We start from the raw sequence: 26,072 nt of genomic DNA, 5'->3' as shown, positions 1-26,072 counted from the left end.
AGTTTGAGTCCAGAGCGCACACTGTCTTTCACATTGAAATCACCATGTTTATATTGTCGAAACTATGTCTCACATGTTCTAATCAATGGAGCATGTTCACCACCCAGCAGACGATGACTTTCCACAGCTTTTTTTCTTTTGATTAATTAAGAAAAGGAATGCATGCCTCAAATGTTCTTTTTCAGGTACAAATGGGGACATGATCAGTGAACGATACAACACAGATGCTAGTGTTTGGCGGACTTAACTTGTGTGTGTTGGTAGGTTAATGTCAGGCGAACAAACTGACGTATGTGTCAAATTCATTTGCTGCGTACTGTTCACTGCCACCATCTCTTAGTGAAACTGGAAAGGACTGATACATACACCTGGTACATTTGGGTCGCTACCCTATTCTCTATTACAAAACACGTATGTACCTGACAGCAATAGAGCTGCCCTAGTCAGGTCTACACTGATTTACTCACTGAACTAGTGCAGTGGTACTTCCTAACAGGTGATGACAGGAAGATACATAGAATTTGCTTGCCAGGTTTTGCAATAGGAAAGCTGCTACTTCACATATTTTCAAAATCCATCCAGAACTGCACAATGAATCATCGCAAAAGTGGATGCATCAAATACGCAAATGTTCCATCTTCCCCACTTTGAACCAAATAAAAATTGGGGTGTGTAAATTATGCAGGGATGTTAATTGTGTGAGAAAATATCTATGCAAAGTTAATTGTATTGTAACGTAAGCATATCATTGTGATTGTGAATCTTACCAGAGAGTGATAGACCAGTTTGCCCATTAACCCCCCAATTCTTCCTCTCCAAATCTTTTTATCTGCAGAGTTCCAAGCATGAAGAGAGAAAGCAGCAACTTATGGAGGCAATGGCAGCTGGTGTTCCCTTGGAGAAGGCTGAGAAAAAGGATCGAAGTTCCAAATCAAAGGACAAAGGCATGCGGGACAAGGCGACCACAGAAGAGGAGAAGGAACTTCGCAAAGAACGCAAATTGGGAAGAAAAAGGGTAAGTGAGAATCTAAATTAACTTTCCATTGTCAGTTAAGAGAATTTCAATCTGATGTTCTCCAGGGCCAAAGGACTGCCTGTTTCCAAAGTCACAGATGCCATGTATCTTGACACATACCAAAGTCAACAAGTAGATCTGTTTGAATTGAGTGCAGTTCTTACCCAGCAATAAGTTGATACGTGCAAACAAATACTCTGAAATCCCACAGGTGACCTTGTAAAGAAATGGGCCTACATCATAACTTACAATTAGGCAATTAATACGTCATAAGAAAAAATGACAGTCGGTAGTTCGTCAAGGTCATTTTACACAAAAGGTAGAATTTCAAAAGGTTGTTCCCAACACCAACAACTGACCAGGTTTACAAGGTTTAAAGATGATTACCCAGTTTTAATTAGTAGTAAGCAGACTGTACTACATCAAAACAGTCTTCCGGCATATTGGACAAGTTTAACCCAACAGAAAGTCCAGGAAATAGATGGAATAGAATTATCTGGTCCATTATACAGTCCAGAAGTAATGTCTTCTGACTATGTCCTTCTGCCAATTCATGGATTAATCTTTTGTGTGAAGATGGCTTGATAACTTTTCACTTTTGAGGAAGTCATTTGCTTGTCCGGCCCCGCGGTGTAGGGGGCAAACGCGTCCGCCTGTCACCCGGCAGCCCCGGGTTCGATTCTCGGCCAGATCAGGGGTTTTTAATTGTAATGATTAATATCTCTGGCCTGGGAACTGGGTGTTTGTGACGTCCTTAATCTTCCTTTCCTCGCACACTGCCACCATTCCAATTACACGCAGATTCATACAATATGGTGCCAGTAGAGGCAAGAGATCCACATGGGTCAATGCCCCGAACAAGTAGGTTTATTTTATTTTTAAGTTGTTTGCTTCCAAATCCAAGAATTGGCATTTCCAACAAAATTGGATGCTGACAAAGAGTAGAAGTAGAATGTCCTTTATTTTATTTTTGTTTTGTTAATATGGTAAATTAATTATAATAAGCTAAGAATTATAAAAAGAACTTATCAACCATGGATGTCAGTTGCAAGTGCAGACTCGTAAAATACTCATAATCTGGAAATTGTAAAAGTAGCATATTGGTCTGTGTGTCAAGTCGTTCTTTGTAGTTTCAGAGGAAGTTATAAGAAGTTGAAACCAAAAGAAAACTAATGGAATATTGAAATGGCATGTTCTTACAATCTTTGCAGGCTAGAATAATGTTTTCCTATTACATTCCTATCTGTAAAAATACATTTTTAGCAAGTGACTGTCTCTGGAGGCTTTAAAATACTGGGACACCCTCTCTCCAGGGGTCACAAATATGGAGTGCCCAAGCCTAGGGTATTTGTGAAGACCCCAACGGCATCAGTGGCAGAGAAGGTGGACTTCGGTATGGCATCGGTGGGTGGAAGAGGGAAACTTGTAGCATTGTACTCCAGAGGAGCGGCTACAGAAGGTGTCTGTACTCCAGTGGAGCAGCCTAAAATAACACCTGGCAATAGGTATAAAATGCCTTTGGGAATGGCGACCCCATCATAATAATAGCCTATACTGTATATGGTATGCTACTAGGAAATCAATCTCGAAAAAGGCTAGGGTATCCCCTGCTTAAAGCGACGTGCAGTTCTCAGGGTACTGGGGGAACTGTGAGGAATGGGTGACCAGTAACCAACATTAAGATAACAATAGTAAATCTTATGACCCTGACAGAAAAGGCGGAGAAAGTAGTAGATTTCATGGTGAAGGAGAAGGTGGAAATGATGGGGCTGAGTGAAGTGAAATGGAAAGGTAATGGAAGGAAGAAATTGAGGAAAGGATACACATTATACTGGAGTGGTGGCCAAGAGGCAATAAACGGAGTGGGACTAATCATTTCGAAGCAGTTGGAGGAGTATGTTTAATGTATCCACAATGATGCACACAAAACGCTGTCAACTTGCGTACTCGGATTTATTTCCAATTATTTACAAATTAAACACATATAACCTTAATCACTGTATCACAAACAAAACACGTCACTCCGAGAACATCAAGCCACCATTTTAACAACTGCCTATCATGAACACAAGGAGACTGCAACCACTGCATGTCAGCTACCAACTTTACTAAGCCAATTCACATACTTCAAACACTTGTTAGCATGACGCACGTTTGGTCAGAACAACTCCTGTTAAACCATGACTCCTACTAAACAATAACTTACTCGTCTCTACCATCAAGACCACCTCTATATATATGTGCCTGGCCAGGCTTCTAGAAGGATACATTTTCTCGTAAATTCTAGAGTATGTAAGGCCCAGATATAATGTATAGAATATTCCACGGCCTTCTCGTCTACCCAGTACCATTCTGGATGTTACAGTGTGTTTCAAAATTCTGTAGTGGATTATAAATCATTAATACAGGTTATAATAAATTATATACAGGTTCCTACATTAACTAAACTCACATAATTATCTATATACAGCAAATGTTTCATGACATAACCTCACAAATAATGCAATTGTAAACTAATAATGATACTAATAAGTGGATGTCATGATGATAATAATAATAATTGTAAAATAATTATAATAATCCGAGCTCAATACTTGCATTATTTACCCATGTGTGAGAGAATATTTTTTTCAAGTTATATCAGTTTATCACACTTGCGTGAGTGTTACAAGAGGAACAACATGGCTTCAGGAGTGGAAGATCTGCAGTGGACTCAGTCTTTAGCATGAAGAAGGAAGTGATGGACTTCATACCAGTGTATGCACCACAGACGGGAAACAGGGAAGAAGAAATTGAAGGATTCTTGGAGAAAGATAAATTTTAGGTGTGGAAGTGGTTGTTATGGGAAATCTGATTGCACAGGTCGGAAATGAGAGACAAGGAAAGGAAGAAGTCAATGGAGCATATGGATATGGGGAAAAAAGAATCACGAAGGAGAGGAACGAGTGGACTTCTATGAAAGGAATGGACTTATAGTAGGGAATACATGGTTTCGAAAGAAAAACAGGAGGAAAATTACAAGATATGGGTGGGGTGACAGAAGAACAAAATCAGTAATTGACTACTTTTTGGTGGAAAGGACAAATCGTAGGAATTTGATGGATGTGATAGCTTTACCAGGAGAAGCATTTGACGGGGACCATAGAGTTGTGGTGGCAAAATTATGGTTGGGAAAAATGGAAAAACTAAAAGAGATAAGAGAAAGCAAAATAAAAGTATGTAAATTGAAAGACAAAAATGTACAGGAAGATTTTCAGGAGAGATTGAAGCAATAAATCCAGTTACTGAAGTGGAAAATGTAGAAGAGTGGGCCAATTTTAAAAAGGTATTTGTTACTGCAGCAGAGAGTGCTTGTGGCAGGACATCTACAAGTGTGAAAGAAAAGGAGACACCGTGGTGGAATGAGAAAGTGGTGAAAGAAAAGAAGACAGCCTGGTGAGAATGGAACCAAGATCAAACAGAAGAAAGCAAAAGGAAGTATCTCAACAGTAAACGGAGATGTAAGAAGATGGTAGGAGAAGAAAAGAAGAAGAGTTGGGAATAATTTACACAAAAAAATGGAAGCAGGTGTAAGTGGCAGTAAAAGGATGCTATATGGGCTTATAAGAAGTAAGAGAACATAAAGTGTTACAACAAAGCTAGTGAAAAAGGAAGATGGGTAACTGTTAACATACCCGGAAGAGATCAAGAGAAGATGGAAGGAGTATTTTGATAAGCTATTGAATGTGAACAACTGTATAGGAAAGATAGAAGAAATACAGTGTGCGTACTCACCAACATAGGATGATATAACAATGCGAGAGGTGGAGTTAGCCGTACAAAAGATGAACATGGGAAAAGCAACGGGAATGGATGAAATCACTGTGGAAATGATAAAGGCTACTGGACCTGTAGGTACACAATGGTTGTACCGACTACTAAAGTGTATGTGGAAACACAAATGTGTACCAGAAGACTGAAAAAAAAAAGGGATAATAATACCAGTGTTTAAGGAAGGGGACAAGAAAGTTTGTGATAACTTTAGAGGAATCACACTCATATCACAGTAGTTAAAATACTGGAAAGGATATTAGAAAGAAGAATGAGAAGAAAGATTGAAGGAGAGTTACAAGAGGAACAACATGGCTTCAGGAGTGAAAGATCTGCAGTGGACTCAGTCTTTAGCATGAGACAGCTGATGGAAAAGAACTAGGAATATGGAAAGGATCTGGTCATGACTTTCTTAGATGTAGAAAAGGCATATGATAGTGTACCCAGAGAGAAGGTTTGGGAAACCATGGTTAAAAAGGGGCTCGGAAGAGAAATGTTGGAAATGGTGCAAGCAATGTACAACAACTGTGTTAGCAAAGTACTGACCCCGGTTGGAAAGACTGGTTTAGGAATAAGACTGGACTAAGACAGGCGAGTGTGCTGTCACCTCTTTTGTTTATTATGGTCATGGATGAAGTTGTAAAGGAAACAAAGGAAGCCTGTGGAGATAAAGAGATGAAGATACTGCTATTTGCGGATGATGATGTGATCTGAGGAAAGGACAGCAAAGAAGTGAAAAAACAACTAGATGTACTGAACGAAAAACTTGAGATGTATGGCATGAAAATCAGTGCAGAGAAAAGCAAGATCATGGTGATGTCGAGAGGGGAAAGGCAAGGAAAGGGCACTGTCAAAATTGGAAGTCAGAGTCTTGAAATTGTGGACAGCTTTAAATATCTAGGAAGTGAATTAATGCAAAATGCTAGGGTGGACATAGAGATTAGCAGGAGGGTACAGCAGAGTAATGCATTCTACCATAATGTAAGAAAACTTGTTTGGAGCAAAGAAGTACCAAGGAAGAGTAAAGAGATAATATACCTAATGTACTATGTACCCATACTGACGTATGCAGCTCAGACTTGAACTTTGACTAGTAGGCAAGAGAGTAGAATTCAGCCAGTGAGATGAAATTCCTAAGAAGTGAGAAATGAAGATGTTAGGAAGGAAGTTGGGATAGGAAAGCTAAATGAGAGAGTTGAAAAGAATAAACTAAGGTGATTTGGACATGTAAATAGGATGGAGGAGAATAGAATTCCAAGACAGATGGCTGGAGGCAAAGTGCGAGGGCAGGAGAGCAAGAGGAAGACCTAGAACAAGGTGGCTTGAATCGGTGAAGAGAGGCATAAGAAGATGAAATTTAGACTGGGACAAGATCGTGGAAGGAAAGAGGAAGATGGAGAAGTACCATAAATACCCCGACCCAGCAGGAGCTGGATGAGGGGAAATATGATGATGTCTCATGTAAAATCTTAGGACACATTAGCTGTAATGTCCATAGAACTTGGGAGGTTTGAATAAGGCTCTTTCCTCTTTGTGTATGTGGCAAATGTTTAGATATTCTTTGAAACTTTTATTGGGTTCTAAATGTAAACATTTGTATAATCCACTAAAAATGTAGGCTTGATACTTCAGTGACTTTGCAGGGTTATTGGTGATGCACCCTGAAAATAAGTAGCAAATTTCAACTGCAAAAATTTAGATTGCAACTTATATTCTTGGTTGTTATGTTGTTTCCTTATATTGTATACAGTTGAGGAATGGGGTTTATTTCCCATTTTAAAATAATATGGCACAATACAGCTAACATCTGAAAATGAAACTGCCATTGTTCTGTTATGCAAGTGCAATGTTTGAATTTTGGCAGTAAGATTGTGTATATTGTTTCGTAACAAGTTGGATACCAGTAAGACATGTATGTATATTGTTTTAGAGCAAAATACATCATTAAAACCTATGAATTCGGCAGAGTCAAAACGCATATACGAAACAGTTGTTTATTTTCCTAAAACTATAACCATCAAAGGGTCTGGATGAAAATATAGGTTGAATGAACCTAATGTGCTACATTGGATTGATTCAGAACATAAGTAGGAGAAAAAGTAGTTCCAGTAAGAGAAATATGACAAATGCTATTGTTCTTTCCTAGAGCAGAGTAAGAGAGAGGATGGGATGCATATCTTACAAAAGGTCCCCTTTAAATCACAAAACATTCTCTGCAAGTATTGGTCGGTGGCATCACTTTAATGCAGAAAAATGGCCTTGTGCTTTCCAATGAAGTACGACACTAGCACAGAGACTGTCAGTAGATTTTCAGACAAAACTGATTAACTTCCAGTGGTACATTCTCTGAATTTGACACCATCACTGAGACCCTTTTTATCAGATCAGCAATGCTGACAAAATCTGTACTTTTCAACATACCAAGCAGTATGACAGTAGATAAGGGGTTAAAAGTATCATATCAATTAAAACTTGAAAAATGTTGAATAATGATTATGTGAGCTGTTACAGCCATTGGAGGAAAATTATCCCTCTGTATTATTCATAAGCATAGAAAGGGCGTAAAAAAAAACTTTCCTAAGTTAATTTATTGCCTGGAAAAAGGCTTGATGACAGTGAATTAATTTGTTGACTAGCTGCTGTTTGGTATCTCTTACCTTAAGCATTGTTCACAAAGAGAACCGTGCTACATTTGGATGCTTTTAAGGCCATCTAACTCCTGAAGAGAATAAACTTGGTCTGCAGTGGACAGACTTGATCCAAATATCCAGTGGCATGACTTCAAAACTACAGATGCTTGATGCTGTGAACGAGCTATTCAAAGGCCTCCTTTGACAGCAATTCAGATTGGCTTCTCACACAAATTAACTTCTACATTTTTATGTGAATACAATTTTGTGTCTTTTTTTGCCCATAATAATCTGCTGCTTTTTTAGTAAATTTAAGAACAGCATGAAATTCTTGCAGACTGCAAGGCATGTTACAGTATTGAAAAGTCACAGCAATAAACCCAAGCTTTTGAGTTATTAGGCTGTGTGCATGAGCAGTACAAAATTTTGATAATGGAGAATTATATTTCCTTATTTGCTAGTGCAGCGGGACTGCCATTGCTACTAAGCACTATCTTGGTAAAGCATACCAGTCCATCCGATGAGCTCTTCTTGCTAGTTGTTTTACGTCGCACCGACACAGATAGGTCTTACGGCGACGATGGGACAGGAAAGGGCTAGGAGTGGGAAGGAAGCGGCCGTGGCCTTAATTAAGGTACAGCCCCAGCATTTGCCTGGTGTGAAAATGGGAAACCACGGAAAACCATTTTCAGGGCTGCCGACAGTGGGGTTCGAACCTACTATCTCCCGAATACAGGATACTGGCCGCACTTAAGCGACTGCAGCTATCGAGCTCGGTCCGATGAGCTCTAATGGCACATTCTGGGCAAAATGCTGCTCAAAGATGTGTTCTAATGCTGTGAGTGTTTTTTTTTTTCATGAAAGCCTTCCTTAATTGGCATTTTATAGTATCCTTTCTTATATTGAACTAACATACCACTGAAGTAAACTCATTTTGAAAAATAATTTGATGATTCTACATACTCTGTATTCTTTCTGCCTGATCAATAGAACAGTAAAGCATTTTTGATGCACCTAAGATTCCAGTAAGTGAATTGGTTGCTGAGCTTAATTTATTCAACTGTATCTACACGAAAAACAGGTAGACATAAGCTGGAGATAAAATTTATTTTGTAGTCAAAAGCCATTTGTTTTCTTACTTGAATGCTAATAGTATTATTGAACTCTGCATATTGTGAGCTTTTGGGTTTTTTAAATGGGTAGCTGAGCTGTAGTCCTGTTGTTGGACAAGAAAAGAATTTGAAAGTTTGTACAGAAGTAGGATTTCAGTCTTAGCTAGTCCTTCAAACTTTAATCATATGAACTTTAGGCATAGACATAAACACCTATTGTGATTACATGTAGTTACTTGTATTATTGTGATCAGTCATAACTTCGTTTATTTCTTATTCAGGATCGTGCAGAAGAGGCCTTGTTGGAACAAAAGCGAAGGAAGGATGAAGAGAAAGGTGCGAGTATAAAATTTTTCTTTAAATAATAATTGTGGTAGCCAGGAAATTTACTGTATATAAAGTGTTTTGCTTTGATTATACATCATGGATCATTACCAGCATTGCTTAAGGTGAGAAACAAAAATAAGCATGTTATGAGTCTAAAATCTCAAAATTGGCACCTTAAGAGGACACATCTACTTTAACTGAAGTTCGTGTGTGATCTTTATGCTGGTAACCATGGCAACATCTGGCTTTATTCAACTGTTTCTACACAAAAAACAGGTAGACATAAGCTGAAGATAAAATTTATTTTGTGGTCAGAAGCCATTTCTTTTCTTACTTGAATGCTAATAGTATTATTGAACTCCGCATATTGTGAGCTTTTGGGTTTTTTAATGGGTAGCTGAGCTGTAGTCCTATTGTTGGACAAGAAAAGAATTTGTAACCTGATGGTACTTCCCTTGAAAGTTTATACAAAAGTAAGATTTCAATCTTAGCTAGTCCTTCAAACTTTAATCATATGAACTCTAGGCATAGACATAAACACCTATTGTGATTACATGCAGTTACTTGTATTATTGTGATGATACATAGGAACAAATTCTAGAGCCACAAGCTCTGCCATAATGATGGCTCGCCGAATCTGACGAGGTTCCTTGTAGAACCTAACGTTCATTTGCCTCATTTTTATCAGGCACTTTGTTGTACTTTGCAACATTTTCGTGGAAACTTGTTATGCTAGTACAGTGAAACCTTATAAGTGCGTTAACATTACATTACCACAGTGAATGACAATAGGAATGAATTTTCCTGCAAATAATATAAATTAAGAAAATAATACCTTACAAAATATTCATACCAAAAAACGTATTCTGTTTCTGAAAATAATCCTCCTCATTGTTGTAGCTAGAGATGTTAGTAATAAGCTCTGAAAACTTCTTTAAAGTGGCTAACTGTAACAAAAATTGAGTAACATGCACCAGAAATTCAAAAATTTGCAAGATGATTTACAGATCAAAAATTAGATGGATGGCTTTTCCGGCGTTTGCTCTATTAACCAGCGTTTCGTCTTAGGTCTGACACTAGACTCTTCAGAGTGGGATGTGTCAGACCCTACCCACTGACGCTGGGGTGTATGCAGGTGAACTTATCAGAAGCTCATTTATGAAGCACAGTCTGATAACTGCATACGGGAGATAAAACTCCACAATGGAATTAATGCCCGCCTAGCAATTCCAAATGGAAATTCTAAGTTCCCATGGAGGGAATTAGATTCTTTTCCACCAATAGAGCATATCAAAAATCAGATCAAAAATTAGATGGATGGCTTTTCCGGCGTTTGCTCTATTAACCAGCGTTTCGTGCTTCATAAATGAGCTTCTGGTAAGTTCACCTGCATACACCCCAGCGTCAGTGGGTAGGGTCTGACACATCCCACTCTGAAGAGTCTAGTGTCAGACCTAAGACGAAACGCTGGTTAATAGAGCAAACGCCGGAAAAGCCATCCATCTAATTTTTGATCTGATTTTTGATATGCTCTATTGGTGGAAAAGAATCTAATTCCCTCCATGGGAACTTAGAATTTCCATTTGGAATTGCTAGGCGGGCATTAATTCCATTGTGGAGTTTTATCTCCCGTATGCAGTTATCAGACTGTGCTTCATAAATGAGCTTCTGATAAGTTCACCTGCATACACCCCAGCGTCAGTGGGTAGGGTCTGACACATCCCACTCTGAAGAGTCTAGTGTCAGACCTAAGACGAAACGCTGGTTAATAGAGCAAACGCCGGAAAAGCCATCCATCTAATTTTTGATCTGATTTTTGATATGCTCTATTGGTGGAAAAGAATCTAATTCCCTCCATGGGAACTTAGAATTTCCATTTAAGATGATTTACGTCGCACCGACACAGATAGGTCTTATGGCGACGATGGGATAGGAAGGGGCTAGGAGTGGGAAGGGAGCGGCCGTGGCCTTAATTAAGGTACAGCTCCGGCATTTGCCTGGTGTGAAAATGGGAAACCACAGAAAACCATCTTCAGGGCTGCCGACAGTGGATACTGGCTGCACTAAGAGAATCCATGCAGTGAACCTTCATTCTTGGAAATGTTGTTGAATGATTACCCACACCTGTGGTTCATTTATAAATGGGTATGGCTGGAGTATGCTAATGTTTTGGAGACATGAGAAATGGAAAGAAACCAACAAGTGGCAATCCAGGTCATATCACAACATTTACTCGCTGGCCAGTACAATGAATTCTTATGAGTAGAGCAAGGTCTCCAATTATGGGTTATTAGGTGGCTGAAGAAACCAATTCTATAGCCACAAGGTCTGCCATAATGATGGCTCACCGAATCTGACAAGGTTCCTAACGTTCTTTTCTTCTTTGACATTCTCCTCTTCTCTACAATCTCCTTTATCAGATTTGTGTCATCATGAATGTTCTTCAAAATGTTCTAGGCCCTTTTGGACAGTACAGAAGGTCATTCGGGATCTCTTGTGACGAGTTTGAAGGTCACTGGCAGTGCTGTTCTTAACTTGAGCCTGTCAAAATGGGGAGTGATGATTCACGTCAGTACGGAGAACATGCGTGTGTATATCTTGCACTTTTTACCTCTGAAAATTAGAGCTTAAAAATTGGGGTGCAAGGTATATACTGGAAGTCAGTAAATCAAACTTGATTAGAATTAAAAACCGATTGTTATTGAATATTAATAAAAGTACTAAAAGTTTGTAGGGTTACATTCATAGCTGTATACACTTGCCTGCCATTTCTGTTTCCATTTCTTTGCACAGAAAAAGAACAACTCATCTCAAGATAGGCATATTTCTTTTATTTACAAATCAATCGCTTATCATTGATCTGCATCTAGGGCTGCTTACGTAGCCTTTTCTATGATTTCGAAGAACTTGCCGAACATTTCCCTTGATAAATTTTTCCATTCCCTAATTTATTTTCCTATAAATAAATATTGCCCCATTTTGTCCTCTTGAATTCCAACTTTATCTTAATTTTATGAATGTATGTATACCTGAAACTCTTTATTGAATTAATTGTCTGAAGATTTTGTTTTTTGTCAGATGATCATTATATCAAAAGGTAACAATCTTTCCAAACCACTTTTTTTTTTTAGAATTGACTTTTTAGTGTCAGAAATAAGGCCGTTACATTTAGTGCTTGTGTATTACACAAAACCAACTTCATGGTCCATATCGCACTTTAACAGATTCACAATTAAGTAATTTTTATTTTCCCCTTGTCGATACATTAGTTGCTTAAGTCAACTTATTGGTTAAAAGTGGTATATGTTTCGTATATTATTATTATTATTATTATTAACATCTTCAGCCAAATAACACTGTTTAGATGAAAAATTCATATATTGACAAAGTATCAATGCTTTGAGAGAAAGTGTCCTTAAAAATAGCATAAAAAGATTAAATGACAACATTAAAAACATACTTTGTATATATTTTCAGATGCTTTGATTTGTAGGAGGATAACTCTTTTTTGTTGGGAAGATTTCACATCAGTCCATAAAGTAAAGTACAGTGGAACCTTGGATTGAGAGCATAATTCGTTCCGGCAACATGCTTGTAATCCAAAGCGCTCGTATATCAAAGCAAGTTTTCCCATAAGAAACAATTGAAACGCGGATGATTCGCCCACAACACAAAAATATGTATTCGCATACCATTTCTGAAACAAAATATAACTTAAAACAAATTAAAATGCATTTTACCTTACAATAGATTCATTGTCGGTGTGTGGGAGACGAGAGATGTCATGAGAAGAGTTACTGTGTAGCACGAATTTCACTAATGGAATCACTGCTATCTGTTGGCTCACTGGAATTGATCGCTCGCACTGCTACAGCCTTATTCGGGTGGTGTTTTTCTACAAAATTTTGCACCGTTTCCTACATTTTGCATTTCTCCCTAATCTCAGTTGAAGTGAGAGATTCCGTTGAATTTTCCTCCTCCTTTTTCCTGCGCAAGATTTCCTCCATAACCTCCTCCTGTTTGTGATGCAGGTCCATCAGTTCGTTGGTGGACAGTTCCTGCCTATGTCCTTCCACCAGCTCTCGAATGTCCACATCATTCACCTCCAACCCCATAGTCTTCCCTAAGGACATAATTACATCGATAATCGGAGGCTCATTTTCACCAACAATTCCCTCAAATTCACGTCCAAGAACACAGTCGGGCCACAGCTTTCCCCAAGCTGAAGTGAGAGTTCTCTTGGTGACTCCATCCCAGGCTTCATCGATGATCTTCAGGCAGTTCACAACAGGGAAACGATTTCTTCCTAACTCTCGGAGGGTAAGGTTTGTTCCTTTGGTCACTTCGAAGCAATGCTGAAATAGTGCTTTGGCGTATAGCTTCTTGAAGTTCGAAATGACTTGCTGATCCATAGGCTGGAGTAGTGGATTCGTGTTGGGAGGAAGGAACTTAATCTTAACAAACTTGAATTCCTCCAGTAAGCCGGCCTCAAGGCCTCAAGGCCTGGAGGATGTGCAGGAGCATTGTCCATAACCAGCAAGACTTTGAGCGGCAGATTATTTTCTGAAAGATATTTCTTCCCTACAGGACCAAAGACCTCGTTCATCCATTCAACAAAAGCACAGGGTAGGGGAAAACGTAGGCACACGTGACGCTCGTATTGCGGAATCTCACTCGTTTATCAAGTTACAATTTATTTAAAATGTTTACTCGTCTTGCAAAACACTCGTAGACCAAGTTACTCGCATTCTGAGGTTTCACTGTATGATTTATTTGTGTGAAGCACTAGCAAACACTGTGAACACTTCTATTCCCATGCCTGTCATCTGTTATCATTAAGCATTATTCAGCCATTATCTCCTAGGTCTGCCCCTCCTTTTACTCTCCTTGTACAGAGTCTATTATTCTCTGATGCAAGCTATCCTCATTCATTCAGCCCACACAGCCAAGGTCCCACACCGCTGGCTGTGCAGTAGCATGGGACTGAAGAAGAGATGTCCATGCATGTGCCGCCATGTTGAGGGTGCACCTGAGTACGCCAAGGAGATCGTAGTATGGAATTCTTGCATTAACTTACATTACACACGCATAAAAATACCTGTCGACAGTTTATTATTTTTTATTTCTGCAACACGAAATAATACGGTAAGAACAAGACACATCGAAAACAGAATGTTAAAACTATGTTGCAAGAGGAAGCAGAGGATCCGTACAGAAATTCTTGTGGATTTGCAGATCAAAACTACTGTGTAATACGTTTTAAATTAAATGCCATGCAGAAGTTTTACAGGGCAGTGAAGTGATAAAATTAGACTTTGAAGTGTGCAAGTCTGTGTGTTCTTTGATATTAATTCTCCGTAAGTGTCCATTGATGTCTCATTCGAAGCCTAAGGGAACTTAACCTTTCCCAGGCCCTAATTAATATTAAAACACACAGCATACACCAGTTACCCTGCATCCATGCAATAAATATACAAGAATCAAGACTACTAATATTAAAAGGATACTTACTCATTAAAACTGAACATATTGGTATTGAACAACCTCCACTAATATATAAAACACACATAAAAGAATATTTAGCAATTGAATAGGATGACTGCAAAATACACTACTAACAAAAATATGCATATAAATAAACATGTCTTAAATTGAGAGAACAGTACCTGAAAACAGAAAAACATCATGTACCAGTACATGTAATTAATAACTTTAAAAAATGATCCTGGTAGCTTACATTACTGTAAAGATCACATCTGTAATTGATTTGTTTACACATACATGTAATTAAGACGTACGCTCTGTATTTTAGCTTTCTTGTAAATACTAACACATGTTCAAACGATAGCGGTCTGCAACTTCAGTATGATTTATAGATCATAAGAAAAGAAACCTTTTACCTGTCAGTCAGCAGACCTGAGAACATCAGCAATCCATAAATTCTTTAGAGCGTGTAGAGGTGTTTACCTGTACTGATAGCATGAATCATGTATCTCGGTACACACAAAAAAACCTGTGAAATAAAATGTTTCTGTGAAAAGTATACAGCATATCTTTCGTGTCTGATAAGCAAACACAGCACTCAGTTTTGTGAACAGATTGTTGAAAAGGGACATGACTGCAGAATTATTATTATTATTATTCTTATTATTATTATTATTATTATTATTATTATTATTATTATTACAGAAGTCCGATAGTCCGGCACGATCGGGATCGGCCCGGTGCCGGATTACCGAAAATGCCGGACTATCGAGCGGTACCTCTTACTACGATATAGGTTAAGGCGTACAGTGAAAATAGCTGTAACACGGCGTTTTGCAGTAAAATGTTGATCAGCAGAATCATTAGTTTAATAACACACTCCTCTTTTCAATCGTGTTGTTTCTTATTGCCATTCCATAATAATGCCGAAATTCATCGATATTTTTATCTGTAAGTCTTCCTTTACCATTTAGAGTCTTTCCATGTACAACTTCTCTTTTCCTTCTGTCCGCTTCAATTTTTGAAGGCATGTTCCCATCCGTTTTTGAACGTGCCCCATACATTCAATTTTTGAAATCTGTTTTTTTATCATATGGTTGGCTTTTCAATACTCAGTGCAGCACACAGCCTTCCATACTGAATATGTCCAGAGATAGAGATATTTAAGTAAGTCAGTGCATAACAACTGAATTGTATCAGATACATTTGCACTATTAACTTTGAAATAATAAAAAATACACTTCCAATGTTTTCGACAAATAATGCATCAAATTGTTCAGGAGAGATCATTATTAAGAGATAATAACATTAAAAATCCTGAAATGGTGCCGGACCATCGGGTGTTCCGGACTGTTGGATGCCAGACTAATGGAATTCTACTCTATTATTATTTATAGCTATGTCCAGTGTTCATCACTAGTAAACATACTACCAACCGAATAAGGTTCTTTTGTCATTTACTGGATATAAAATAACATATTTGGGTTATTACACCTTCAGTTATTGTTTCTATGTTGTTTGGAACATAGTGAATAAAATCTGCTGATATATTCTTCAAATATAAGGAGTATTATCAAATGAAGTGAAGCAGAGGAAAGGAATTTTACCTACTGGTTAAATGCTGCCCAACAATCTTTACACTGGTGCTAGTCTACCTCCTAATTCTAAATGTATTTGTTAAAATGGATTGAATGCCTAGCTTACTTGGGAGTTTCTCCAAGTTAAAAATATTTTAGCAGTGGTTTAACCTAAGCAAGAAGAAAGCAAATGTCAAATCAAATAGGTATTTTGTATAGTGTTTTCTAGTGAAAAGTAGAAGGCATAGGCTTGCAATGAGCTTTATATAGACTTGCGCATAGTCAGTCTTTTCTGGAATAGCATATTTAACAATTATTTTATTATAAAACAGATGTGAAAAAATTGATAACTTAAGATGTTCGGTACTAATAAATTATTTTTCAGGTAATTTGTAATAATTTGAAGCAATACTTTGCTCTAAAATTAACAGGTTTTATTAAGCTTTGTCAACCATATTTTCAAGATTCTAGGACCATGTTAATCGAATGTTTAGTTCCAGTACACAGTCTGTAAGGAAAATACGTATCTTTTTCAGAATAGCTGTTTATTTCTTAAGAATTATCCCCAATGAATTGGTAAAACGGCGAAGAAGGAAAAGTCTAAACATTCAAAATACTATGTCCATATGTTCTCTGAATCCACCACCCTATAGCGTCCTTAACCTTCTTGCACTCAGCCTATATACAGGGGTTTGCTTGAAGCAGCTCAAACTAATTTTTGTGATTTTGCAACCAAATTACAAAAAATCAACACTTCAACAGTTTAACACATATTAAAATAAATCAATAATATAGGAAACTATCAGTGTTTAAGAAATGAATATACCTTGGATGTATTGTTATTTGTAAAACTGAAAAAAATTATTAAACTTCGAAAATAATTGTTTTAAAATAAAGAATGGCTTTCAATGACAGAAAGATCAGAGAACAACTTCTTTACTCCTAAACCTGAAAGAAAGAACATTTAATTCTGAATATTTTGATGTCAATATGATATGTGTGCTGCAATTCACTCATGAAATATGGCATAAAGCTATTTGCTGTACTCGTAACTGTCATCAGTGTCAAGTTCTTCACAGTTCGATGCACGGTGAGGAGCTGTGACTGTGCGAAAATCTTCAGAAGTAAGATCATAAATTTCCACATAACAGGAATCGCTTTCTATGAAAAAGTCACTATTCCTGTCTAAATCATCTGAAAATTCAAGGATTTCGGAATCATTCGGTCTTGAACATGGGCCAGCCATTACAAGAAAAAGATGACGTAAGCATGTGCAACAGTGGAGTAATTGAATTTAATAGAGAAATGTACACTCAAGTTTGAGCATTAAATAAATTTCACATTTCAGTCTTTGCTATAGTCTGTAATTGTCCTGGTTCTTTTCGTGCAAGTTATAATGTGGTATCTACTACACTTCTGCCCACACAAAGTGCACTTACAATCTTCGTCTGGCTCATGGAACTTCTGGTTTACGCATATCTTGTGGTGAAACCCATGTATGGAGAGTCGTGTTATCACGTGGCGCTGTGTGTTGCACTCTCTAGTAATGAGAAGATGTATAATTGTAGTTCTGGAAGTACACCAAACACACGATATACCAAAGGAATGAAATAAACTCTAAACCAAACTGGTAGCAAGATCAGATTGTTGTGTCCATAAGCCAACCAAAACATATCCACGCAAATAACAACTTCGAACACCACAGTATAACATTCATGGTCAACAGATTTCATTTGTCGAAAATCAAAATATTTCTTAGGGCTGGTGGATATATCTATTGAGTAAAACCCAAATTCAACACTTCAAGTTACTGTTACCATTTAACAGCCACATAATTGACAAAAATCACTAATTAGGACAAAGCTGATGTATCGGCGCCGTGAGCGTTACTCGCCATAACCTCTCGCGCTGATAGATCGGCACGCTGAGTGCAAGAGGATTAATTTTCAAGTATGGTAATTGTAATTTTATAACCAATTTCTACTTGCTTTTGAAAAGAAGTAGCAGATCCCTTCTGATAGCGATGTGTAGAATTAAAAGTTGCACAGGAATTTAAAAACGTGGACTGGGACAAAATTATGGAAGAGGAAGGTGGAGAAGTGCCATAAAAGCCTCAATTCAGCAGGAGCTGGATAAGGGGAAAGGAGGAGGAAAATGATGATACTGTGATAAAATGAAAATCATTGAGCTGAGTGTTGTTGGAGGACAAGACTGAAAATACAGAATTTGTTTTATGATTTCATAAATCCAGATTTTTAATTCCTTGCACTCACTTATAGCCTCATCCCCAAAATTTTTGTACGTGTGACTTGTACCACTTCTTTGCTGAGCGCCTCATTTGTAACACACTGAGTATAATCAGTTACACTCACCTTTTTCTCGTTGAGGTAATAGGTATAAGTACTCCATTCTAGATATAATAGTATGAGAATTTATGTAGGTGATCATTACTGAAATTAAATTTCAAATTTGAGCAGTTGTGATAAAAATGATGTGATTGAAGAACATGAAAGTTACAGGACTAATTAGAACATTATCAGTGTAAAACCAGTTGTGATGTTCTGCTGCAACTCAGGCTTAACTGAATGTAAGGAAGTATTTGCATACCTCCCTTACAGGTTGATCACGCCTAGTGTGAATTGACTTTTGGTCATTATGTTTTTTCCCCCCAAGGCTTTCTTGACCTGGGACCATCATTTAAAGGATACTGTTGGATGTTTTTGCTTAGTGTATCACCATATTTACTCAAATAATTTGCACACATTTAAAAAATAATAATTCTTCAAAAATTGGGATACACAGATTATTCAGGACAAGGTGGCAACAATAGAATCTTCTGTGTTTCCAAGGCACAGAGTCTCTCACACATGGCTTTGTTCTTGCTTGGATGGTCACAGAAGTAAGCTGTCCTTATTAGTTTTGGTGTTTGCAGGTTGCAAGTGAATATTTGTGTGACAAAAAAACAAAAATCATAATTATGGATTGTTACCGTTCAACAGAGATTGAAAAAAGTATTGAAGAAGCCGAAAATCGAAGTAACAGAGCTGCAGATAGGAAATTTGGTGTTAACAAAGCAGCTTTCCTGACTGGCAGTGTAAGCTCTGTTAATGGAACAGCAGGCTGGTTGTGCTGTTTCTGAAGAAGTGTGTAAGTTAAAAGCATCAGCTGCAGTAAAGGAAATGAAAATTAAGAACTTTGAAGCTAGTCAAGATTGGCTGACTGGATGCTTCGAAAGAAATTCTGCTTCAGGAAGAAGAAGTAGTACAAACATCTGTCAGCAGCTGCCTGATGAGTACGAAGAGAAAAGCATTGTTATGTCATTAATTGCGGCTTCAGTATAATTATCAACTTGATCAAACTGGCAACGTGGATCAGACTGGTTTAATTCGGAAATGCTGCGGGACACAACAGCAAAGAGAAAGGAGACTTGCATCTCTGTAAGGATGGGCAGTTGTGAGAAGTTGCGCTGCACTGCCATGTTGTGCATCACAGCTGATGGTAGAAAAATGCTGCCTTACATTATTTTAAGGTGCAAAAGTTTGCCATAAATAAGTGTGCCTGGCGTAACAGTCATAGCCCAAGCAAAGGGCTGAATGGACTGAAGCCTTATGCTCAGTTAGGCAAAACTTGTATGGAAAAATCAATTGAAGGCATTGTTAACACTAGTAGCTTTGCCCCTATATTCTATGGGTTTCCATCTTTCAAAATTGTCCAAGTCCGTAACTTCTGCAGGCTCAAGCAAAAGGCGTAATTTAAAATCCCTGCCCACAGTTTTTCCGGGCTTGGTTATAGCTACACATTCATGTTTCTATTTACTGTAATAAGAAAGTCTGTCCCTAGATGACACTTGAGAGCAGTTTTAGTTGTATTTTTTCAAGAATCGAGAATGCACTCAAAGACGTGAAAGAAAGTATTGTATGACTGTAGTAAAGATGGTGCAAGAAAAATGATAACAAGAAGACAAGGTAATCAAACTAGTTAATGCAGAAAGTGACACAGATATCTCTGGTAGTGAAATAGATGTATTGGTAGATACTCCGGGTGTGTTTGAATGTTATGTATCGTAAGTACCTGTAGACCTAAATCATAACATTTCGAATTCATCGTTTCAAATTTTACACCAAGACTTTTTGATGAAAATATTGATGAGTGACACAATTAGCTACACCAAGAAAAAATATGACAGCTTGTGAATTAGCTAATATTAGTTAATGTGTGTCTTGTATCATTTTAATAATTTTAATAACATTCATAGAGCAACAAGTAGAACGAAATTACTTTTTATTTTTTCAGTTTACATAGTGGCAAAGAACATTGCAATACTTGTACACTCTTAAGAATATTTGAATGCAGTAAGTGGGCTGCAAATTTAAAAAACAGCATCTTTCAAATGATGTATCACAACTTAAGATCCGTTGCATAGGTACAGTGGAGGTTTTTTTATTTTATTTTTAATATCGCTAAAACTTCCTAGTTTCTGGGGACAAGTACAAAATATGGGCTTGGTACTGAGAGTATGAAGACATTAGCAGCATGATTATGATGGACAGTTGCTGTAGGCACATGTAAGATGAAATGAAAACTTGCCTGCGGCAAAGGAACAGAGATCAAGTGGTCATACATACCTGAAGGCCTCACATCTGTACAACATCCGCGTGATGTGCGCATTAATAAACCTTTCAAAGCACACTGTAACAGTTGTACACTAAATGAATGGTAATTAACAACCGCACAGACACGCCACCAGAAAAATCAAGAGACCTGACTTGGAGTGGATAAAGATTTATTTAAGTGGATAAAGATCACTTGGGACCTGATTACATCAAAACTTATATTCGAGAGTTTCAAGAAGTGTGCTATGTCAAATTTGTCTAATGCATTCAGCATTACTGAGGACAACATCTTGTAGAACGAGAAGAGTGAAGACGAAGATGACGGTATAGATGGAGATGAATGTTAGAAAAGGTACATAGGTACATATGAGAGACAACATATTATTTCATTGTACATATATCTTCGTTATAGACTGTTATACCTTTCAGCGTTCAGTCTGCAAGCCCCTGTGAATTTGCTAATCACCGCCACAATCCTCTGTTTATAACTAGCTCTGTGGCCTTGTTTACTTCTATATCTCTTATCTTTAAATCATTGGAAACTGAGTCTAACCATCATCTTCTTGGTCTTCCTTTACCCCTCTTACCCCCCATAACAAACTCCATTATCTTCCTAGGTAACCTATCCTCCTCCATTTGCCTCTCGTGACCCCACAACCGAAGCCAGTTTATGTGTACAGCTTCATCCATCGAGCTCATTCCTAATTCAGTCTTTATTTCCTCATTCCAAATACCCTCCTGTCATTGTTCCTATCTGTTTGTCTTGCTACTTTCATGTCTGTTACTTCCAGCTTATGAATAAGATATCCTGAATCCAGTGATCCCACCACCAAAGCCAGTTCATGCGTACAGCATCCATCAAATTCATTCCTAAATTAGCCTTCATTTCCTCATTCCAAATACCCTCCTGTCATTGTTCCCATCTGTTTGTCAGGAGCCTGTTACAGGTAAGTGGAAGCAATGCTAGACTCAGCTAGGGGGAACTCAACCTAGAGGGTTACCTCTTCCTATTCTCTCTTACGACAGTCAACTTTATCTTTCTTGTCTGACCTTCCTCAATCAACTCTTGTTCTCTTCCACCACCCACAGTATTAGGTTTGCGAGGCCATGGGATTCTCATTTTTACACCCTTCGTGGGCATTTCATCCTTCCTCCCTTCCTTTCTTTGAAGAGTTGAGTTCGTCCTACTATTATTAGTGTAGGGAGAGGATGGTTACCCGGTTGTACTTCCTCTTGAAACAATAATCACCATGAATCTATATGTTATGAAGATATCAAATAAATGATATCAGTATAAGTGATTAGAATGTTAAGGTAAGGGTTGAAGTGGAGAATATCAGTGAGATCATGACTAGTATACCGATAGATGGCATTATAGGTAATTAAAAAGAAATGTGGTTATCTGATAAGTATGATTACAGATGGTAACAAGTTACAAGACGTTACAAAAACAGGAGAACAAGGTGAACTGAAAAAAAAAAGTCAAAAATAGAGAAGTATTAAGAAAAGTAAAGGAGGACATAAGATTGTTAAAAGAAATGGGAAGTGGGAAATTTGTATTGGGTATGTGAAAATTACTAAAAAATTAAACGAGTAGTGGAAGATGGAGGAGAGCTGCTGTACCTACATGGCGTAGCCTTTAGAACATAGATTAGATAATAAGTTGTTCCAAGTTTTGTCCATGTTTCAGTCTTGGACCAGAATTTTATGAACCTTAACCAATATAAATCATACATCCCTTAAATATTTGATCTTTAATCACAGTCATGGTCATTAGTTCGATACAGCATTGTGTAAAACACTCTAGGGAGCTAACTATTACAGGAATGATGAAATCAGGAAAACTTGTGGTATGTTCACTTTACAATAAGAAAGTAACACAGAATGCTAAGGAATATATGACCATCAGAATTAGTGTCTCAGTGTATCATGAGAATTGTATGAAAAGGAAGGATAAGATATGACTTGACCCAGGAATTGTGATTAGGGGCACTTACCTAAAATCCAGCCACAGTTGAAAGTACTGTTTAACGGCTTGCTGTTTAGTTGTGCTGTTATTGCTGGGTCTGTCTTCTGTCTTGTCTAATATGCTTTTTCTATGTAGGCCTAAGTTATTAGATAATTTTCCTTCTCTACAGACCAACCTGTTATCCTTTCCAAAAATGGACCTTTCCATTGAAAGCTGCTAACTAAACATTATCCATGATAGTGCGAAGAGAGCATCTTTAGCTCATGCAGGTTTTTCTTTCTCTCAACAGCTTCAAAGCTTGCCAGTCATCAGAACGGTGAACCTAGTGATATTCATCCACGTGAAAAGCATCATTATCCAAGGGTAGGTACATGGAAGCATTATTCCCATGATACTCTGTCTTGATGCATCTTTAACTTGCTTTTCCATGAAGGTTGTGTATATATATGTAGGTTTGTGTAACTGATCTTTTTATTTTCAGTTTCTGTGTTACTTCTTCTTCGGTTTTATTCCAAGATCGTTTTAGACATATTACTTATAATACCATCACATTGTAATTAATTTGTAACTTTGAATTTCCTATGTCTGTAATCTGATAACTGTTAAGCAATAAAATCATAGGCCATAGGAAAACCCTTCCCCACTGGCTTTCTTTCGAAAGGCGCATAACCTTTAAATGTGTTGAATGTGCAGCATTACTTTAGCTTAGTTGTGTTAGGTTCTTCTTGTCTTCTTCCTGCTATACTAATATGAAGTTCTCAGTAATTAGATCATTGTTTTCAACTGTTACACTTCTACTCTGATGTCATAATTGTAGAGTCAGTAGTTAAGTGATCATTAGAATCTACTAGTATTTTCAGTAAATCCAAACATCTCTTTTTATTTTCCATACTTGGTTATATATTTCCTTCTATGAAGTAAAGAAAAAAAAGCCCTTCCTACAGACTATTTTTCTGAAGAGATGTTGCTATCTGCGGCATGAACTTTAGTGCCAAAGCATGCTTTTGTTGTTTTGTAGGGTATAATCACATATCAGGATGTTCATTAAATGTAAGATACAATATATTTGATTGTTTTTACCACTTATATTACAGACATTACAGTTGCATTATCAAATTCTTGTAAATAAATCTTCAGAGTTGGAAATCTTCAAAATGTACTGCCAGTCTCTGAATAATGTAAGACTACCTAATTATTTTATGTAGCATGACTATTAATTATGTACAGAAACTACAAGTAGTTGGGAATTAAGGTGATTTGAAATTCAATGTTGGCCTCTATTTCAAACAAACAGAATGTGTATATTCTTGCTCACCTGAACTTGACAACATAAATTAATATTATTTAATGCTCGATGTTACTGTTCACTTCCTTGTGAGGGTTAGATTGATATGCTCTGTCTGTTAGAGTGCCCCAAAAATAATAACCACAAACCAATAAGTCAGGTGAATGATACAGCTACAAACTTTTAACTGTCATTGACCTCGTCAGTTATTGTATTCGGAGGTTTGGATCTCACACGCAGGAATAGTTTCAGTCGATTCAACACTTGCAGGCCCATCTAATAGACCTAATGTTGAAGACAACGCTGAAAGTGCTGGTAGTTCACTATGTTACATTCAAGGAAGTATTCCCGAATATATTAAATTTTGCTAGCTTAGTAGATTTAGGCTATTAATCTAGCCAAAGTAAAATGTAGGACCTGTCTATTGTTGAAAGTATGTTGAAATCCAGTCAATATGAAACACAGGTTACCTTCACCCTGAAAATAACACATCTCATAATTCCGTAATAAATCCTCCGAGGAGCTCATTTCCACTCCCAGCCTCACCAGGAGGGCTGGCTGGCACCAACACTCATTGAGGGGCCATTTTGACAGATAGAGTGTAGAATAAGAAGAAAGCTGGTTTAACATGAGAAAAGGGATAGAGACCTAAGATAGAGATGAATACAGAGGGTAAAAGACTGAGAACATGAGATAAACACACAAGAAGAAAAGAATCCCAATAGGTCAAAATAAGTAATGTAAAGGGGAAAACAAGTGACATTTAAGTCGTACATAGAAACCTGAAAACGAGTACACAATAGAATAAACACAATGATAGGTCATAAAAAGTATTTGTTCTGTTAAAATAATGACCAGTTTTGTACAATTGGTGTAGAAATGACTGAAGTGTATCTTACAAGCTCAATTAATAGTGCTATTTATTTTTGCAAAATCAAAATTAAGATAAGGGATCCTTCCTGATAAATTGCCTCCTAGGCATAATACTTCTCAAGGTGCTGCCTAGCTGAGGCAGTAAAGCCATGCTCAGTTCAACTGAAAGGATGTGGACTTGATTTACCGTGAGGAAGTCAAAGATTTAAGGATGAGATTTTCATTTCTGGAGCAGCACATGGCTCTGAGGTTCACTTGGCCTACTCCAAAAATGAGTACCAGGTTAATTCCTGGAGACACCCACTCTATCCCACTTAGTGCTGAGGTTACAGATAGTGGAGCCTTTTTCTTCTACTGCTCCAAGGGCCTTCGTGGCTTGGATGGACGTGGCTTTGCTTGGATAATACCTCTCAAGTTTCTGGGCCAGAAGAGGTATGCCCAGAAGCAGCAGAATGCTGGTATTTTATGTACATTCTCTCAACAAATGCTAATGATAACCTATGGAATTCAGCAAAAAAAATTATGCCAACCTTTTCATTGTCATAATGCACACTCTTAACTTTGTCACATTCCCTGCACTTGATCTAATAAGATGAGACATATTTGGTCAGTGGAAAAAGAAAAATTAAATTGCATGATTAGAAACCACACGGTCGTCTAATTACTTGACAACTTCATCTATACAAGTACAGATGAAGTTGTCAAATAATTAGAACTCTGTATAGTCATTTACAATGATTGCAGGAGACCGTGTGGTTTCTAACCGTATAAAATTACTGTAAACTTAAATGGAATAGAGAAATTCTTCTTTCTTCCTTTCTTTCTTTCTTTCTTTCTTTCTTTCTTTCTTTTTTTCTTTCTTTCTAAAATAAGGAACATTGGTCAAAGATTACTATGTCAAGAAAGTAGTTCCTAGTTCACTGTTTCACATTTTTGTTGAACAATACTGACATCTCTGTTATTGAGAATATTAGGTGGTGAAGGAATTTGGAGTTCGGAGAAATTTTTTCAATATTGCATGAAATGTAACTTGTTGAAACCAGATGCTTTTTTTGCTAATTGCTTTACGTCGCACCGACACAGATAGGTCTTATGGCGACGATGGGACAGGAGAGGGCTAGGAGTGGGAAGGAAGCGGCCGTGGCCTTAATTAAGGTACAGCTCCAGCATCTGCCTGGTGTGAAAATGGGAAACCATGGAAAACCATCTTCAGGGCTGCCGACAGTGGTGTTTGAACCTACTATCTCCCGAATACTGGATACTGGCCGCACTTAAGCGACTGCAGCTATCGAGCTCGGTAAAACCAGATGCTAGAACTGAAATTACAGTAATTGGGAAAGTTATTTCTGCTTTACCTTGCCTGACTTGAGCTGCCCC

At 37.6% G+C, this 26,072-nt stretch overlaps 1 protein-coding gene across 2 annotated transcripts in view; it reads left to right on the top strand.

Annotated features, from left to right (window-relative positions):
- Positions 1-26,072, top strand: part of tho2 (THO complex subunit 2-like protein) — a 547,726-nt gene that overhangs the window by 503,191 nt on the left and 18,463 nt on the right. Inside the window, exons 28-30 of one of the 2 annotated variants that reach the window (XM_067143457.2) lie at positions 836-1,015; positions 8,849-8,903; positions 22,827-22,900. In XM_067143457.2, coding sequence (XP_066999558.2) covers positions 836-1,015; positions 8,849-8,903; positions 22,827-22,900 — 309 coding nt within the window. The remainder of the gene's footprint in view (positions 1-835; positions 1,016-8,848; positions 8,904-22,826; positions 22,901-26,072) is intronic. The other variant, XM_067143459.2, reaches the window with a different exon arrangement.

This window comes from Anabrus simplex, chromosome 3 (genome assembly GCF_040414725.1).
Source record: "Anabrus simplex isolate iqAnaSimp1 chromosome 3, ASM4041472v1, whole genome shotgun sequence".
Lineage (NCBI taxonomy): Eukaryota > Metazoa > Arthropoda > Insecta > Orthoptera > Tettigoniidae > Anabrus > Anabrus simplex.
Note: the sequence above shows the minus strand (reverse complement) of the source record. Positions and strands in the feature narration are given on the sequence as shown.